Genomic DNA, 20,968 nt, shown 5'->3' with positions numbered 1-20,968 from the left:
CTCACAATTACATGGTCAATCTATGACAAAGGAGGCAAGAATATACAATGGGAAAAAGACAGTCTTTTCAAAAAATGGTGCTGGAAAAACTTGACATCTATATGTAAAAGAATGAGACTGAACCACCTTCTTACACCATACACAAAAATAAACACAAAATGGATTAAAGACTTAAATGTGAGACCTGAAACCATCTCTTCTAGAAGACTGCACAGGCAGTAATTTCTCTGATATTAGCTGTAGCAACATTTTTCTAGATACATCTCCTGAGACAAGGAAAACAAAAGCAAAAATAAACTATTAGGACTACATCAAAATAAAAAGCTTTGCATAGCAAAGGAAACAACAAACAAAAAAATTCAGCCTACTGAATTAGAGAAATATTTACAAATGATATATCCAATAAAGGGTTAATATCCAATATACAGACAGAACTTCTACAACTCAACACCGAAAAAAACCAATCTGAATAAAAAATGGGCAGAAGACCTGAATAGACGTTTTTCCAAGAGGACATACAAGTGGCCAACAGACACTTGAAAAGATGTTCAACATCATTAATCATCAGGGAAACAAATCAAAACCATAATATCACTCTACACCTGTCAGAATGACTAAACTCAAAAAGACAAGAAATAGTAAGTAAACTGGTATAGTCACTCTGGAAAACAGTATGGGAGTTCCCCCCCAAATTAAAAGTAGAAATACTATATGCTCCAATAATTCCACTACTAGGTATTTACCGAAAGAATACAAAATCACTAATTCGAAAGGATATATGCATCTCTCTGTTTACTGCAGCATTATTTACAATAGCCAAATTTACAAATAGCCAAATTATGGAGATATATGTACATCTCCATATCTCCACACACAATGGAACATTACACAGCCATAAAAAAGACAACATTGTAGCATTTGAGACAACCTGGATGGACCTAAAGTGTGTTATGCTAAATGAAGTAAGTCAGACTGAGAAAGACAAATGATTCCACTCACAAGTGGAATCTAAAAAAAGCCCTAGAAATGAAAAAACAAACAAAAAGCAGAGTCAGACCTATAAATACAGAGAAAATCTGATGGTTGCTAGAGGGGAGGGGATGGGAGGCTGGGCCAAATGGGTGAAGGGGAAAGGGAAATACAGGCCTCCAGGCCTCCAGTTATGGAATGAATAAGTCAAGGGAATAAAAGACACAGCATAAGGAATACAATCAATGATACTGTAATGGTGATGTACTGGAACAGATGGTAGCTATATTTGTGGCATAATGTATAAATTTGTCAAATCACTAAGTTGTACACCTAAAGCTAATGTAGCATTGTGTGTCAACTATACTCAAAAAAGAAAAAGTAAATTAAAAAAAAAAGAAAATGTGGTACATATATAATAGAATATTATTCAGCCACAAAAAAAGATTAAAATCCTTCAATTTGTGACGTGAATGAATCTTAAGGGCATTATGCTGAAAGAAATCAAATACTTTATGATCTCATTTATATGTGATATCTAAAAATGTTGAACTCCAAAAAAAAGAGTAGACTGGTGTTTGCCAAGACCTGGGGGCAGGGGAAATGAAGAGATGTTGGTAAGAGGCTGCAAACTTTCAGTTATAAAGAGAAGAAGTTCTGGGGATCTAATAATGTACAGTGTGGTGACTGTAATTAACAATGCTATACTATATAACTGAAATTTGCTAAGAGAGTAGATCTTAAATGTTCTCATCACACACACACAAGGTAACTGTGAGGTGATGAAAGTGTTAACTAATCTTATTGTGGTAATCAGTTCACTATATATATATAAAATCAATGATACACATTGTATATCTTAAAGTGACACAGCTTTTGTTAACTGTATCTGGATAAAGTTGGAAAAAATGTAAGTTCGAAAGGAAGGACCTCACCTATGAAAAGAAAAAGAAAGAAAAGAGAACAGAAAAGAGTCGCCTGGGTGGCTCAGTCAGTTAAGCGTCTGACTCTTAATTTCAGCTCAGTCATGATCTCACAGTTCATGGAATCAAGTCCTGTGTCAGGCTCTGCACTAACAGCATGGTACCTATTTGGGATTCTCTCTCTGCCCCTCGCCTGCTCACGAGTATATGAGCTCTCTTGCTCGCTCGCTCTCTCTCTCTCTCTCTCTCTCAAAAATAACTAAATAAATGTTTAAAAGAGAGAAGAAAAGAAATATTCCAGGGCTGGGAAGATGGTAGAGTAAGAGGAATGTTAAGCTCACCTCGTCCCATGGCTACAACTAGATAACAGTTACATCATAACCCAGAAAATGACCTGAAGACTGGAAAAACAAACTCCACCACTAAAGGCAGAGAAGAGACCACACTGAAGAGGGTAGGAAGGGCAGAAATGCAGTGGGGAGCAAAACAGTGTCACCATCTGCCATGGGGAGAGGAACAGATGATTACACCTGGAAGGAAGCTCACTCAATGAAGACAGATAACCATAACGTTTGGCTTTGAATTTCATCAGTTCTTAAAACCAATAGTACTTAAAGCCCAGAATTTTAAAAATCAGTGGACTTGGTTCTGGGAGAGCCTGGAGGGCAACAGGAAGTGGAGTCCCTGCCCTTAAAGAGAGCATGGAGCCCTTAAAAAGCCCTGTCCTTAAAAAAAGCCCATGGAGATTCAGTGTAGAAACAGCAATTTGAAAATGCCTGGGACATGGGGAGGGAGAGTAGTTTACTCATTTTGGATCATGTCCTGGAGGAGAAGGGATTGCCAAGGGACTTCTCTAGGGTCAAAAGAGCTGTCAGGCACAATCTCCCTGTCCCACCCTCAGCATAAACACATGGCTATGTGGAAACCAGTGACATTCACTACATAACCTGCTTACACCACACCACTACCCCTCCAGCCGGACCTGCCTCAGTCCCAGGGCTGCAAGTACCCTCCCCTAGAAGACTTGTACAAACCTTGCAATACTAGGTCTCCTGACCCATATGTTTTGTGTGGCCTCAGTTTCAGTGGCAGTGGCTACACAGGCTTTTTGGAAGCCTCATGTACCTTGTTAAAATTGTGCGCTCCACCCATACATCCCTGGGTCCCTGCAGGTCTCATTTTGCAAACAGACTGCCATGCACCTTGTTAAAACTGCACACCCCATCCTGGGGACCAAACACTGCCCATAACAGGCAAATAGAGACTCAGTGGATGACTGGACTCAAGGGAAAAGCAGCCAGGACACAACAGCAGGGTGTGTTAACACACAGAAGACATGCCTGAAGCACCGGGCTCTGGTGAAAGGGGCATTACACTGCAGGGCACTACAGGACCTTTTCCTCATAAGGTAATTACTTTCAAGAGCAGGAGATGTAGCTGACCTTCCTAACACATAGACACAGAGACAAAACAAGGAGACAGAGGAATATGTCCCAAATCAAAGGATAGGACAAAACCACAGCAAGAGATCTACACAAAACAGATAGAAGTAATATTCTTAAAAGAGAATTAAAAATAATGATCATAAAGATAGTCACTTGTCTTGAAAAAACAGCAAAGGACATCAGTGAGACCCTTAACAAAGAGATAAAAAAGAACCAATCAGATATGAAGAACACAATAAATGGAATAAAAAATATACTAGATGGCTAAAGTAAGCAAAGGAACAAATTAGCAATCTGGAAAATAGAGCGATGGAAAGTAATCAAGCTCAAATGATGAGAGAAAAATAATTCTGCAAAATGAGAACAGACTTAGGGAACTTAGCAACTCCATCAAGCACAACAGCATTCACATCATAGGGATCCCAGAAGAAGAGGAGAAAAAGGGGCAGAAAATTTATTTGAAGAAAAAATAGTGGAAAACTTCCCTAATCTGTGGAAAAAAGATATCCAGATTCAGGTGGCACAGAGATCCCCCAACAAAATCAACCCAAGGAGGTACATGAATACACACAGTAATTTAAATGGCAAAAAGCAGTGATAAAGAGAATTTTTAAAGTATCATGAGCAAAGAAGAAAGTTACATACAAAGGAAACCCCATAAACCTATCAGTGGCTTTTTCAGCAGAAACTTTGCAGACCAAAAGGGAGTGGAATGACCTATTTCAAGTGCTGAAAGGAGCAGCACCTGTGTGGCTCAGTCAGTGGCTCTTGATTTCAGCTCAGGTCATGATCACATGGTTCATGAGATGGAGCCCTGCATTGGGCTCTGCAATGACAGCATGGAGTCTGCATGGGATTCTTTCTCTCCCTCTCTCTGCCCCTCCCCTGACTGTGCTCTCTCCGTCTCTCTCAAAATAAATAAACTTAAAACACACACACACACACACACACACACACACACACACACACACCCTCGGGGCACCTAGGTGGCTCAGTTGGTTAAGCCCCGACTTTAGCTCAGGTCATGATTTCATGATTCATGAGTTCAAGCTCCACATCAGACTCTCCGCTGTCAGCACAGAGCCCGCTCTGGATCCTCTGTCTCCCCCTCCCCCCACCCTCTCAAAATAAACTAAAACAACAAAACAAAACAAAACCCCTCAACAAAGTAGGTTTAGAGGAAACATAAAGGCTTTATATGAAAAACTCACAGCTAACATCATACTCAGTGGGGAAAAACTGAGAGCTTTCTCCCTAAGGTCAAGAAGACAAGCATGTCTGCTCTTGCCAGTTTCATTCAACATAATACTGGAAGCTTTAGCCACAGCAATCAGACAACAAAAAGAAACAAAAGGCATCCAGATTGGTAAGGAAGAAGTAAAACTTTCATTGTTTCCAGATGACATGATACTATATACAAAAAACCCCAAAAAATTATACCAAAAAAACCGCTAGAACTTGGTAAATGAATTCAGTAATGTTGTGGGATATAAAATGAATGTACATAAATCCACTGCATTTCTATACACTTATTTAAGTAGCAGAAAGAGAAATTAAGATAACAATCCCATTTACAACTGTACAAAAAAAAAAATCACAAAATACCTAAGAATAAACTTAACCAAAGAAGTTAAAGACTTGTTCTCTGAAAAATATAAAACACTGATGAAAGAAACTGAAGATGACACAAAGAAACGGAAATCCATGCTCATGGATTGCAAGAACAAATATTGTTAAAATGACCATATTACCCAAAGCAATCTACGGATTAAATGTGATCCCTATGAGGGCTTCTGGGTGGCTCAGTTGGTTAAAATGTCTGACTCTTGAGGGGCGCCTGGGTGGCGTAGTCGGTTGGGCGTCCGACTTCAGCCAGGTCACGATCTCAAGGTCCGTGAGTTCGGGCCCCGCGTCGGGCTCTGGGCTGATGGCTCGGAGCCTGGAGCCTGTTTCCGATTCTGTGTCTCCCTCTCTTTCTGCCCCTCCCCCGTTCATGCTCTGTCTCTCTCTGTCCCAAAAATAAATAAACGTTGAAAAAAAAAAATTAAAAAAAAAAAAAAATGTCTGACTCTTGATTTTGGCTCAGGTCACGAACTCATGGTTTTTGACATCAAGCCCCATGTGGGGTTCTGCACCAACAGTGTGGAGCCTGCTTGGGATTCTCTCTCTCTCTCCCTCTCTCTCTGCCCCTCCTGTGCTCTCTCTTGTCCTCTCTCTCTCTCTCTCTCTCTTTCTCAAATAAATAAACTTTAAAAAAATTTTTTTTAAATATGACTCCCTATCAAAATACCAACAACATTTTCCACAGAACTATAATAAACAATCCTAAAATTTGCATGGAACCACAAAAGACCCTGAGTAGCCAAAGCAATCTTGAAAAAGAAAAACAAAATTAGAGTTATCACAATTCCAGATTTCAAGTTATATTACAAAGCTGTAGTAATCAAAACAGTATGGTATTGGAAAAAAAAAAAAAGACACAGAGATCAATGGAACAGAATAGAAAGCCCAAAAAAAAAACACCCACAAATATAAGGTAAATTAATTTTTAACAAAGGAGGCAAGAATATGCAATGGAAAAACAGTCTCTTCAACAAATGATGTTGGGAAAACTGGATAGCTACATGGGAAAGAATGAAAGTGGCCTACCTTCTTATATCATACATAAAAATAAACTCAGAGTGAATTAAGGACCTAAATGTGAGACTCGAAACCATAAAAATCCTAGAAGAAAACAGAGGCAGTAATTTCTCTGACACTGGTCATAACAACATCCTTCTAAATATGTCTCCTGAGACAAGGGAAACAAATACAAAAATAAACTATTGGGACTACATCAAAATAAAAACCTGCACACTGAGGGAAACAACCAACAAAACTAAAAGGTAACCTAAGGAATGGCAGAAGATATTTACAAATGACATATATGATAAAGGGTTAGTATCCAAAATATATGAAGAATTTACACAACTCAATACCAAAAAAATCCAAATAACTCAATTAAAAATGAGCAGAAGACTTGAACAAACATTTATCTAAAGAAGACATACAGATGGCCAACACATGAAAAGATGTTCAACATCACTCAGGGAAATGCAAATCAAAACTACAATGAGATATCACCTCACACCCATCAGAATGGCTAAAATCAAAAACTCAAGAAGGGCACCCTGGTATCTCAGTCCGTTAAGCATCAGACTTCAGTTCACGTCATGACCTCACGGTTTGTGGGTTTGGGTCCTGCGTCAGGCTCTGTGCTGACAGCCTAGAGCCTATTTTGGATTCTGTGTCTCCCTCTTCTCTCTGCCCCTCCCCTGCTCTCTCTCTCTCAAAAATAAAGAAACAAAAAAAAAAAAAAAAAGAAAAGAAACTCAAGAAACAACAAGTGTGGGCAAAGATGTGGAGAAAAAGGAACCTTTGTGCACTGTTGGTGGTAATGCAAACTGGTGCAGCCACTGTAGAAGACAGTATAGAAAGGGCGCCTGAGAGGCTCGGTTGGTTAAGCATCCGACTTTGGCTCAGGTCATGATCTCCTGGTTCGTGGTTTCAAGCCCATGTCGGGCTCTGTACTGAGAGCTCAGAGCCTAGAGCCTGCTTTGGATTCTGTGTCTTCCTCTCTCTCTATCCCTGCCCGCTCATGCTCTGTCTCTCTCTCTCTCAAAAATAAAGAAACATTAAAAAAAATTAAAAATAAAAAGTCAGTATAGAAGTTTGTCAAAAAATTAAGAATAGAACTATCCTACAATCACTCTATGATCTAGTAATTGCAGCACTGGGTACTTACCCAAAGAATATGAAAACGCTAATTCAAAAAGATATATGCATCCTTATGTTTACTGTAGAATTATTTACAACAACCAAACTATGGAAGCAGCCCAAGTGTCCACTGATAGATAAGTGGGTAAAGAAGATATGGTGTACACACACACACACACACAAATGGAATATTATCCAGCCATTAAAAAGAATAAAGTCTCACTATTTCCAACATATATGGGTTTACAGAGTACAATACTAAGTGAAATAAGCCAGAGAAAGACAAATATCACATGATTTCACTCATATGTGGAATTTAAGAAACAACAAACAAAGGGAGGAAAAAAAATGAGAAATCAAAAAAACAGATTCTTAGCTATACAGAAAAGATGGTTTACCGGAGGGAAAGTGGGTTGAGGAGGATGTGTGAAATAGGTGAAGATTAGGAGTGCACTTGTCTTAGTGAGCACTTAGTAATGTATGGAACTGATAAATCATGCTATTGTACACCTGAAACTAATATAGTACTGTGTGTTAACTACACCAGAATTAAAATTAAAAATAATTTCCCAGAACTAAAGAACTCAAGTTCCTTAAGGGGCTCACAGATTATCCAGGCACAATAAATTTAAAAAGATGAATTAATACACATATTACAAAATTATTTTAGAATACTGGGTAAACAAAGGATGTTTAAAAAAAATTTTTTTTTTAACGTTTATTTATTTTTGAGACAGAGAGAGAGCATGAACGGGGGAGGGGCAGAGAGAGAGGGAGACACAGAATCGGAAACAGGCTCCAGGCTCTGAGCCATCAGCCCAGAGCCCGACGCAGGGCTCGAACTCACGGACCGCGAGATCGTGACCTGAGCTGAAGTCGGACGCTTAACCGACTGAGCCACCCAGGCACCCCACAAAGGATGTTTTAAGAGCATTCACAGAGAAAAACACACAAAGGGCTAGATATAAGAACAATAGCAGACTTCTCAATATTGGAGGCTAGAAGACAATGAATACAATAATACCTTACGCATTCTGAAGAAAAACAATTTATAACCTACAATTCTATACTTGGCTACGTGATTCTTCTCAGGAAGCTACAAAGTGTTCATTCAAAATGAGATAATAAACAAGGATAGTGGAAAAATACACAAGAGCCAAGATATAGGAGACTCATCAGAAGGAGAAAGCCAAAGAACATCTCCGAGACGCTGGTTAAAAGGAAGCCCCAGGACGACACCTTTCAGCGGACTTGCAAAACAAAGCACCCAGAGGAGAGTGGGAGCACTGTCTCCAGGGAGGTGACACTGGGACTGAAGATAGCCTGATGCACCTACCCACACAGGAAGAAGCTGTGAAACTGTAGCAAAGGGTTTAGGAATGGATTATGAAAAGTGCACATACACAAAAAAAGGAACAAAAACAGCTAATGATTAATTCCAGAGTTATCCAAGAGTTGCATTTACAAAAGAGAACATTATTACAGCATATTAACTGGTTCATCTGTGTTGGAGAAGACTTCTAAGATAGCAAATGACCTTGTCTCCTGGTTTTCATACCCTTGTGTAGTTCCCCTTCTTAAGTGTGAGATCACTACATCTAGAGCTCATTTCTAATTACTAAAATATGGCAAAAATGATGGATATTATTAGACTAGGTTACAAAATATCATGACTTCTGTCTTGCTTTTTCTCACGCTCTCTCTGGTTCTTGCTGGATCATTCTGATGAAGCAAGCTGCCATGAGAAACTAGATAAAGAGGAATGTATGATTAGGAACTGGGGAAGTCACTGAGCAGCAAGCAAGGTGCTGAGGTCTTCAGTCTAACAACTTACAAGGATCTGAATCCAGGGAGTAACTATGTGAATAAGCTTGTAGGCAGATCCTAACCCAGTCAGGCTTTGATTGCAGCCTTGGCAAACACCTTAATTGCAGCCTGGAGACCCTGAGCTAGTGGACCCAAGCTAAGCCATGCCCAGATTCTTAACTCAGAGAAACTATGAGACAATAAATGTTGTTTTAAGCCACTAAATGTTGGACTAATTTGTTACATAGCAACAGATAACTAATACAACTTGTAAACAATAGTTTTATATTTATAAAAATATAAACACTGAATACTGATTTAGCCAACACTGGAGAAGGGAGATACACGCACGTGACTAGGTTGGTTTAAGAAGCTGAATATTCTTCCATGGAAAGAAGTTACAGGTACTATAAACATGCCATTTAGAAATAGGGATGCAAACATTAGAAGAAATAGCTCTGATATTTTAGCTGGTAACTTTAGGGAGTATGGCAGGGGTCATTATTTTATTAAGACTTATGAAACTAGTTGACTTTTGAAACAATGTATTACAAGTTGATAAAATTATAGAAAATTCTGAGTGAACTGACTTCTTTGAAAGACTCATTTACACTCTGCAAGGTCTATATGATTGCAAGCAAAATGCAAAAATAAATCCAATTTCTTTACAGTAAATTATTAAGTCAAAAATCCTTTAAAATGTTTGATTAAAAAAACAACAACTAGTGTAGATAAAAGTTCAAAAGCATAAGCAAAGGACAGCTACTAAAAATTAAAAAAAACAAGAATATAACCACAGAAACCAAGAAAATTAAAAGGAACCAATGAATACCACTTGGCTCAACTCTATGTAAATAATTTCGAAAAGCTAAAGCTAAAACTGTTCCCAACCACTGAAAAACAGGGCAAAGTTCCAAATTCCTTTTAAACAGACTCCAAAGCCCAACCAAAATTACTACTAAAAAGGAAAACTATATACCATCTCATTTATGAATATTAAAACAAAATTTTAAAAATTAGCAAATTGGGAGCCCTGGGTGGCTCAGTCGGTTAAGCATCCAACTCTTGATCTCAGCTCAGGTTATGATCTCACAGTTCGTGAGTTCTAGCCCTACATGGGGCTCTGCACTGACAGCATGGAGCCTCTTGGTATTCTCTCTCTCTCCCTCCCCTGCTCTCTCTTACCCTCTCTCTCAAAATAAATTTAAAAACTTAAAAAAAAAAAACTGGGGCGCCTGGGTGGCGCAGTCGGTTAAGCGTCCGACTTCAGCCAGGTCACGATCTCGCGGTCCGGGAGTTCGAGCCCCGCCTCAGGCTCTGGGCTGATGGCTCAGAGCCTGGAGCCTGTTTCCGATTCTGTGTCTTCCTCTCTCTCTGCCCCTCCCCCGTTCATGCTCTGTCTCTCTCTGTCCCAAAAATAAATAAACGTTGAAAAAAAAAAATTTAAAAAAAAAAAAAAACTTAAAAAAAATTAGCAAATAGAATCCATCTTTTTTTTTTTTCCTGTTTATATATTAGCTTTTGAGAGAGAGTGCGAACAGAGGAGGGGCAGCGAGAGAGGGAGACAACGAACCTACAGCAGGTCCCATGCTGTCAGTGCAGAGCCCAACGCTTCACCGACCGAGCCACCCAAGTGCCCTGCAAACAGAATCCATCTTAAGAAAATACTTCCTGGCAGAGTAGTTTATTTTATAAAGTCAGAATTGTTCAATATTGGGAAATTTTATTATGATTACTCAAATCAGTAGACCTAAGGAGAAATACCACACAATCATCTCCACAGATGCTGACATACATGACAAAATTCAACATCTTGCTAAAATACAGTAAAACTGGAAATGAAAGATATTTTCTTGACATGATAAATGACAGGTATCTCATGCTTGAATCAGAAAGCACCACAGAGAACTAAAGGAACAATGATGGGATGCCTTCCATTCTCACTATCAATTAACACTGTAGCAAAAGTACTTGTGCAAATGAAAAGCATACGAAGTTATTAGGAACCTTGAAAACCACAATGATATCTATCCTCTTTAATGCAATCAAAATAACACTAAAAAATAGATGCCAACAGAAGTGATAAAATGAGAAAAAATATTTGCAATTCGTATCACTGGGGTTACACTCTAATATCTAAAGAGTTCTTAAAAAATGTGAAGGCTCTAACAGAAAATAATGGGCAACTGTTTCTATGTCCCAGAAAAGTAAAATAGAAACAGCATAAGCCTCATCTTTTTCTTTGATCCCCATGCCTGGCATATAGTAGAGTCTCAGTAAATGTGTTTACTGAATGAATTTTATAACTGATGGTTTTTGTATTCAGCCAGAAACATGATAATTATTCTTATAAAATTAATGATTTGAAACACCCAGACAAAGAGGTAATCTGACTTATGTTCCTAAAATTAGTGACAGTGGAATCTAAGTTATTTCTAGATGTTTCAACAGAGGGCAGGGCTAGAGAGCATAAATTGAATACAGCATGAGTAAATAACTTTAATAAACTCACACGCATGTCTTGTCTGTTGATGAAAGGAAATCCAGTATAGGAAATAAAGTTAGCACTGTAATCTTTAAAATCAAAGGACAACAACATGTATAATTAGGGATGTGATAAAAACTTATTCATTGGAGGCTTGTATATAAACACGATATACAGTCAAGAGAAGCTTGAATTTACCTTCTACCATATTACCATCCTTCTGAAAAATTCTCTCTTCACACCACTGACAATGGATCAGGTACTGAATCTTCTTGGCTGTTTCATCTGCAGAAGTAGGCCCCCTCAAAACTCGCACAACAACCAACACAAAATGTTCCAAAGCCACTGCAAACAGTACTTCAATGCCTTTGTTACATCGGGCTGCAGCTCTGCAAAAAATTTTTAAGTTATTTCGGGGGCTCATCATGTTTCTTTGGCATTTTTATATTGACAATATTAATTGGACAGTAAACTATGGATGGATTATGGGAAAATACAGAAAATTCAATTCTTAGTGGCAGTGTTTTTAAAAGATCATTAGTATAACCTTTACACAAATTGAAACACAGGAAATAAAGGATGCTTGACAGAATCTTTAGTGACTAGACATTTTCCATTATGGAAATAAGTCAATAAGACTAGTCAATAAGACTAGATTCTCAGGGTGCCTGGGTGGCTCAGTTGGTTAAGCGTCTGACTTCAGCTTAGGTCATGATCTCACCATTTGTGAGTTTGAGTCCCACACTGGGCTCTGTGCTGTTAGCAGCCCACTTAGGATCCTCTGTCCCCCTCTTTCTGCCCCTCCCCTGCTCATGCTCTCCCAAAAATAAACATCTAAAAAAAAAAAGACTACGTTCTCTGATTTTCAGTGTCAATTTGTTTCTTGTCATCACCACCACCCTTTCTTTTTATCTATTTTTTTTCTATAAAGCTTCTTCTAAACAATATGATTGAGTACTACCTGCAGGATAGTATACCAGATGCTGAATGTTAAGTGAAAAAGAATAGGCAAAGTTTCTGACACTGTTAACTTTATAGACTTTTGGGTTAAATTCTAACTGATACATCATTTATGTAGTTTTCCCTTTGCAATTATATGTACTAAACTTATTTCATATGTATTAATTTCAACTTGTTGATGTTACATTATAAACATTTTTAAGCACATATACTAGGTCCTCGGTAGGTATACAAACTGAATATCAGAGTTATCAGCTAATTAGGAATAACTCCAAAGGTCTATGAAGTTTAATAATCTGTATTATGCTAAGGTAGGAATTTCAATTTAACTGCTGTGAAAGCTAGTGTTGAGGCTAGTGAACAAGCTGGCTGATCATGCATTAGCTATGTTCTCAGTGTCAATTTATATTATATTATTATATTCTTCTTCTAGCATAATTTTTTGAATAAAACTGGTGCTCAAAGAAATCTTCCTTGCTTTCTTTAGAAATCCTGATGAAAAAAGAACTTCGTTTTGTGGGTGAGATCACTTTGCAGAATCAAGTATATAAGCCATCATTTCTAAAATTTATGTTTATTATTATTATTTTTTCAGTAATCTCTACACCCAATGTGGGGCTTGAATCCATGACCTCAAGATCACGAGTTACATGCTTTGTCAAATGAGCCAGCCAGGCGCCCATATAAGCCATCATTTTTTTCAAACTATGTAAAGAGATGAAATGGACATAAAACAGTGATTTTTTTCTAAATCTAAAAACAACCTTTGCTTTTTCTTTTCACGGTGGTATCCCCACCTACCCTACGTTATTAAAATAACTGATTTGAAGTTAACTTTCATTCTTATCTCTTCTTTATTACTACTTACTTTAATAAAATTTTTAATTGGAGAGTAAACTATTCTAGACACAAAAGTTTTTAAATCAAATTGTAACAGATACGACATAAGATTACCAAACAAATCAAGATCACAGACATGAATACAGAATTTGTACCCTGTGAATTTTTTGAAAAATGCAACTGGCACTTTTTGTAATAGTAGCTCTATCACACAGCCAAACATACTAGGCACATTGCTGTCAGTCTGGTACCTTGCCACTGCAGCTACAACAATTCTGGCTGCTAGTTCCTTGTAATACTCAGTTCGGACAATATTACAGCCATAGTGACGCCGGGCAACATGTTGTGCCTTGGCATATAAAGAACTGATATCTGTAGAAGTCACAGACACTATGCCAAGGTTTCTTATATTTCTGAATGCAGAATCTAGATAGTTCACCGATGTTCCAAAAGGGTCTAGGTGTCTAAAATCAGAAAGAATACAGACATATTTAAAATCATACTAGTAATCAAAATGGTACCATTGTCATTATGTCTAATGATAAAATTCCACGGATTCAAAAGTATTTTACAAATCTATCTTAAACATATAATTCTGTTTTTAAATTATGTAAGAAAAAGACCATATGATATGTTAGACATATAAAAATCAATCAGTTTTAGAGAAAAACTGTCATGCTTAGGAATTTTATTTCAAATGCTAGAAAATGTTCCTACTGCTTTCCTTAGGCCAATGGTAAAAAAAACTGTATTAATTCAAATAAACAACAACCATCTTAATTTTTAACCCCTCCAACACCCCCCCCCCCCCCAATCCAGGCCAGTTTAGAAAGTGACACAGCAAAGTTTTTCACTTACATGAAATCAAAGGATCTCAAATGCATTAGTACATTGGCATCCATTTTGGTCACCTTAATGTTACCAAGATTTTCTTCTCCTTCTTCAAGAATATCATCACTCTCTTCCTTTTCCTTACTGTCTACCACCACTTTCAACTTGTTTAAATGGCAATTTTCCTGAATCAGTGTCACAGAGTTCTCATTCAAGTCATTAATTGTAACCTTAACTGCATTTCCGAGATGTTTTGCCCATTGTAATCCCATTATCCCTTAGGAAAAATTTGAAGGAAAGTGAATTAAAAAAAAATTTTTTTTAACATTTATTCATTTTTGAGAGAGAGAGAGACAGAGTGCGAGTGGGGGAGGGGCAGAGAGAAAGGGACACACAGAATCCAAAGCAGGCTCCAGGCTCTGAGCTATTAGCACAGAACCCAACACGGGGCTCGAACCCACAAACCATGAGATCATGACCCGAGTTGAAGTCAGATGCTTAACTGAATGAGCCACCCAAGCGCCCCAGAAAATGAATTTTTTAAATTAATTAAAGAATAAAAACACTATATAATAATAAAGTATATACTCTTTTATAAAAACAAAAACACGTTTCAAAATCTTAGTATTTTCATACATAACTTTTTCTACTTACTCACTACAAAGCCTCTGAAGAAAAGTAACCACACACAAAAAATGTGTTGAGCAGATTTCCATTAATAATTCTTCCAAAACTTTTCTATAATCCAGATTCAAATAAAATTTTTGTTTGTTCTTTATTATGGGGAATAGGTTTTTTTTTTTAAATTTCTTATAATGGAATGCTTTTTTCAAACTAAATCTTACAGAGAAAGCCAACATACAATGTAAGAGTGGAGTTACTCTGCTTGGTGGGTGGGAAGTTGGAACTCCTCCCACTGCTAAAGTTTACCTAATGCACCAAAATATGAAAACAACTTTACTGGACCAATATTTTTCCAAAACTGCACAATAGCATCAATGTGAATTGAAGAGAACAACTTTGTATATGTAAGCAAAGATCAAGAATTCAGACCAAGAAAGCCTCTTCTCATAGGCTCTCTATACCTACTGGATTAGAGTCAGAGGGGACATTCATTACAAAGGAGATGGAGACATGGGCCCAGCCACTGTGGATTAGAAAACCCCCATGTACTAAAAGTATAGACCAGCTTTTCCATACATGTGCCTCATAAATGTAAATATTTAACATCTACTATGCACTATGGTCTTTACAAAAATTTTCATATTCTCATAACAAGCTTGTGAAATAAGTTCTGATATTCACATTTTAGAGATGGGGAAGCATGCAGACTAACTGCTATGAACGGATATAAATTTACAAAGGAACATTAAAAGAAAGGACTGAAAAGATCTTCCCCAAACATTAGCTTTAATGATTTCAGGTGAAAAAAGGAGTAGTTCATTTCAGCATTATTTACAATAGCCAAGACATGGAAACAACCTGTGTCCATTGATGGATAAAGAAAATGTGATACACACACACACATATACACCCACAATAAAATACTATTTGGCCATAAAAAAGAAGGAAATCCTGTCTTTTGTGATACCATGGATGAACTGTGGGGGCGCTATGTTAAGTGAAAGAGAGAAAAACAAACATTGTATGATTTCACTTATATGTGGAATCTAAAAATACCAAACTCATAGAAACAGAGATCAGATTTGTGGTTGCCAGAGTTGGGGGCAGAGGGTGGAAGAATTGGGTGAAGGTGGTCAAGAGTCCAAAGAAGACACACAAATGGCCAAGAGACACATCAAAACATGCTCAACATCACTAATCATGAGTAAAAGGCAAATAAAAATGAAGTATCACCCTTACACCTGTAAGAATGGCTAGAATAAAAAAAAATCAAGATAAGTGTTGGTGAGGGTGCAGAGGAAAAGAAACCCTCATGCACTGTGGGTGGAAATGTAAATTGCTGCAGTCACTGTGGGAAACAGTATGGAAATTCTTCAAAAAAATAACAGAATTACTACATGAGCCAGTAATTCCACTACTGACTATTTACCCAAAGAAAATGTAAACACATTCAAAAAAATATATGCATGCATCCCTATGTTTACTGCGGCATTTTTTATAATAGTTAAGATATAAAAGCAACCCAAGTATCCACTGATAGAATAAAAATGGGGTATATATACAATGGAATACCTTTCAACCATAAAAAAGAATGAAATATTGCCATCTGCAACAACACAGATGGACTTAGTACAATGCTAAGTGAAACAGACAGGCAAAGATAAATACCAAGATTTCACTCATACGTGGAATTTAAGAAACAAAACAAACAAAGGGAAAAAAAGAGACAAACAAAACAGCAGACTGTTAAATACAGAGAACAAATTGGTAGTCACCAGAAGGGAGCTGGGTAAGGGGATGAGTGAAATAGATAAAATGTAAAAAAAAAAAAAAGAAAGGAAAAAAAAAGAAAAGAAAAAGAAAAAAGTAAAGGGTTATGTACAAGGGAAAATGCTGAAAACTAAATTTGGAAAAGTAGGTTGGGATCAGATTATGCAAGATATTCAATTGCTTTTAACCACTACTTTTCCTGTGAAGAGGAACTTGAAAAGGAGAGCTAACTCACGCTTTCATCCTTTTATTACAAACTTCCCAAGAATATACTCCTCTAACCTTTAAAAAGAAAGACTTGGATTAGGTACAGGTGGCTTCTTAGAAATTTTCTACTCTTCCATGATTGTTTCTTTACTGTTAAGTTCTTTTAGGAAAATGTTCTCAGTCTTTAAAATTTCACCTTACCCCACTGCCTAATGACTAGGCAATTTATCACATCACAAAAAAAGAGAGACAACCAAACATCAAATACTTCCTAATTGCAGTAAACAAGTATTCTTGAAAAAAAAAAAATCCTATTTGAATCTGATCAAACCTGAAGATTCAACTACCAATATACAGAAATACTGGAGATAACTACCAGTATACAGAAATACTAGAGATAAAGAAACAGGTTTTATGAGCTATGAAGATACCATCAGCAAAAATCTAGACTCTGGAAAAGACAATAGACATATAGACAAGCTGTATGTCAACAAATAATCATCACACACGCAAACAAAATGATGGAAATGAATACAGAGCAAAAGGACACTTAGATATCTCAAACAATGAAAATGCATAGTCTTCATCTGAATTCCTACTTGATTTTTTAAGAAACTGTGAGAGCCTAGCTTTAGCTATGTTTAGCATAGCTAAACATTTGATGATATCAATGTGTGATAATGGTATCAAGGTTTTATTTTTGTAAAGTCCTTATCTTTTAGAGATCCAACTGAAATATTTACAGATAAAATGACCTATTTGTAATCTGTTTCAAAGTAATAGGGATGAAAGATGGTGGAGGAGGTATAAGGGTAAGTGCATGAGATACATATACACGAATAAGCATAAGTTGATAATTTTTGAAGTGAGTGACAGATACACAGGGATTCATTCATTATACTCTATTTTTGTATACATTTGAAATTTTTCCACAATAAAAACATTTACCTTGGGTCTTTACTTTTTATGTAAAAATATTCTGCTAGATACAATATCCATATAAATTTTCCAAGAAAAGATACTGCATAAATCTGATAATTAAAGTGGGATCCAAAAAAAGCTTCATTACTTACCAGTGGCTCCAAAGGCATCTAGACATTCCAAAGGTTTTCGTTCCTTGGCCAAAGCAGCCAATGTACAAAATATTAACTGTCTAGAAAAAAGTATAATAATCTGAAATAATCTTACTGCATCATGGCTTCATCACTCTAGATTTTATTTAAGAATAGTAAGAATTAGGGTTCCTATTTACTATACAAACTATTTTGAAAGAAGACGTAGTAACATATTCTTTACCTAGTAGTACAAGAACTAAACATGTGTGAAATTAAACTATCAATCTAACTGGGTTCTATAAACAAGCATTCACCATGAATAATGGTTTCATAAATAAAACTTGCCCACTAAAGCACCAGCCTGTTCATTAATTATATAAAGGCAGGCCTATTTTACTGAGAAAGAAATTAGTTTGGTAGGAAAAAAAGAAAACAATCATTCTGAAAAATACTAAAACAGATGATTTTCATTCTGTACCCAGTTTTAAATTTCAATATATTAGAACATAAAAAGAAGGTCACATTTGTAATCATTTGAAACATCCCATAACCCTTTTTTCAATTCATCTTACCGATTTAGTTTCATTTTGGGATTAAAATAGGAATCTGTTTTTTGAGGTATAGAATAGTTAGGACAAACTTGTACATCTGTGTCTGCCTCTTTCAAAATTTCATTAGGTGGTTTAGCAGCAGAAGCTAAGATGAAAAACAAAGATTTCCAGTGAAATACAAAGTAATTCTAAGTATCTAAAACAATATACATTAAAAGAAATAACTTTCCTTTATAATACTTTGTTAATGTAATCAACCGGGCAGATATCAAAGAAGAAAAACCCTAAACTGATCTATCTGTTCAGTACTGTCTATAGGAAAGAGTAGCATTCAATTAAGTATTTGGGCAATTAAAGTTTAAGTTAAAATCTTATCTGCCTAGAACATAATACATCTATATTATGAAACCTAGTTAAGAACAATTAACCTAACATAAAACCATTATAAAAATTCTAAAATACGTTTATTATTCATCAAACTACTATGCTGCATTTACATAGGTTGGCTGTTAAACATATCTTACTGTGGTATAACTGTTATAAAATTAGTATCTCTGTATGGTTTAATTCCATTAGCTATCATGGATGACTAAGAATCACTATACTTCCTGAGCATGCTAGATTTCAGAACTTTTTTTTTAATGTTTATTTATTTTTGAGAGAGAGATACACACAGAGCACAAGCAGGGAGGGACAGAAAGAGGGGAAGACTCAGAATGGGAAACAGGCTCCAGGCTCTTAGCTGTCAGCACAGAGCCCGATGTGGGGCTCAAACCCGTGAGATCATGACCTGAGCCAAAGTCAGACGCTGAACTAATTGAGCCACCCAGGTGGCCCTTCAGAACACTTTCTTATGATTATAATTTTAAATCACAAATTACATTCAAATGGGTATAAAGTAACAGAAAAAAAAAAAGATTCTACATTTAGTATACATTAGAATCATTTAGCTATAAACCCAAATGAAATACTGATATATTTGTGTGTGTATATTTTAAATATTTAAGAAATGAGACATACATATCATGTGTGGGGAAAAATAACCGAGATTCTTTATGTTTGGATTTCTTGATAATATTATGATCAGAATGTTAACTACATGGCAACTATATCTCTTTCCTTCTTCTTCTTCTTTTTTTTTTTAGAGACAGAGAAAGCACTAGCAGTGGAGAGCAGCAGAGTGCAGAGGAAGAGAGAGAGAGAGAGAGAATCTTAAGCAGGCTACATACTCAGCAAAGAGATCAACCCTGGGCTTGATCCTGCAACCCTGGGATCACGACCTGAACCAAAATCAAGAGACAGATGCTCAACTGACTGAGCAACCCAGCCGCCCCCATATTTCTTTTTTTACAGTGCCAAATCATCGTAACCTTTCCTAGTGTTGCATTATATATTCTACGCCTACCTAAGTGGCATGTGACATATTTCACAAGATCAGCCTTTCTCAAACCAGATTCTATTAGAAAATTAAGCTCTACAGAAAATTATTTTTTTTCAATTCTTAAAAGGTACATAGTACCGTTTTAGATGTGTAGGAGAGAAGTTAATTCATTACATACAATGGATGCCGTAGGGCATGATGTCTTAATTAATCTTAATTTTGAGAAGGGCTGCCTCAGTAATAATAACCTATTAATAACCTGATAGCACTTCAGGATAATAAATGATCTTTATATCACTCTATTTCCTTTGTCCAGTGTTTTTCAACAGTAAGTATAACATAGTTATCTATAATCTTTCATTAAGATACCTATATTTACTTTGGCATCAATCAGTTAAATGTTATGAGGAGCCTCACAGAAAGAAAAGAAACGTGAAGTCATGGATTAGTAGTCAATTAAATGGTGAAGTCACTATATTTTATCTACTTGATGTCTGAAAATAATAACTGGACCATTATTTAAGAATTTACCTGGGGCGCCTGGGTGGCTCAGTCGGTTGAGCGTCCGACTTCAGCTCAGGTCACGATCTCACATTCGGGAGTTTGAGCCCTGCGTCAGGCTCTGGGCTGATGGCTCAGAGCCTGGAGCCTGCTTCCAATTCTGTGTCTCCCTCTCTCTCTGACCCTCCCCCATTCATGCTCTGTCTCTCTCTGTCTCAAAAATAAATAAACATTAAAAAAAAAAATTTTTTTTTAAAGAATTTACCTATTAATATATTGCTCAACTTACCAGCAGTATACCTGGATTTCGTCTCTCCTTTATTCACATGTCGCCTAACATGTCCCAGCATGTCGGTCCTTCTGGTGATTGTTGCTGAACAAATGATACAATGATAATGGGCGCCCATTTTACTGGATATCTATCAAACAGAGTATTTAATTTAAATATACAGGTAAGTTACTAAAACAATGGAACAGAAGTTTATTTAAGATTGCAAATTTAAGTATGTTTGCATATCTTGGGTTTAATGGTAGAGAAGAGAGTATTAATATTACCATGGGACTTTGAAGGGATCTTTATTTCCTTATCTATATTTACATATGATTTTTACTTACTTTATAACAGACCACTAATTTAATTTGTTTTGTTCATTCATTCTAATCAGCAAATAACTGTACCCTATTTTCTATAAGTAGCACTTACAAATGGTATAACATTAGCAGCGCTGTGCTGGTAGATGTTTAACAATTGTTCTCCAGGAAAATAAAGCCCTGACTTATAGTGTTTGCTGCTTTCTGTGGCATATATACTCTATCATGGCCAATTTCAACCTATAATTGTTGCAGATTTCAAGCTACTCATAT

General features: G+C 36.5%; 1 protein-coding gene across 5 annotated transcripts in view; it reads right to left on the bottom strand.

Annotated features, from left to right (window-relative positions):
• TRMT1L (tRNA methyltransferase 1 like) overlaps positions 1–20,968 on the bottom strand; it is a 40,739-nt gene that overhangs the window by 8,403 nt on the left and 11,368 nt on the right. For 4 of the 5 annotated variants that reach the window (XM_043568886.1, XM_043568889.1, XM_043568887.1 and 1 more), the window contains 6 exons: positions 20,394–20,523; positions 18,244–18,367; positions 17,690–17,769; positions 14,043–14,292; positions 13,436–13,648; positions 11,583–11,773 (listed from right to left, as the gene is read on the bottom strand). In XM_043568886.1, the coding sequence (XP_043424821.1) occupies positions 11,583–11,773; positions 13,436–13,648; positions 14,043–14,292; positions 17,690–17,769; positions 18,244–18,367; positions 20,394–20,523 (988 nt within the window). The remainder of the gene's footprint in view (positions 1–11,582; positions 11,774–13,435; positions 13,649–14,042; positions 14,293–17,689; positions 17,770–18,243; positions 18,368–20,393; positions 20,524–20,968) is intronic. The other variant, XM_043568888.1, reaches the window with a different exon arrangement.

Source organism: Prionailurus bengalensis, chromosome E4, assembly GCF_016509475.1.
Source record: "Prionailurus bengalensis isolate Pbe53 chromosome E4, Fcat_Pben_1.1_paternal_pri, whole genome shotgun sequence".
In the NCBI taxonomy this organism is placed as follows: domain Eukaryota; kingdom Metazoa; phylum Chordata; class Mammalia; order Carnivora; family Felidae; genus Prionailurus; species Prionailurus bengalensis.
This window is presented reverse-complemented; position numbering and strand designations above follow the sequence as displayed.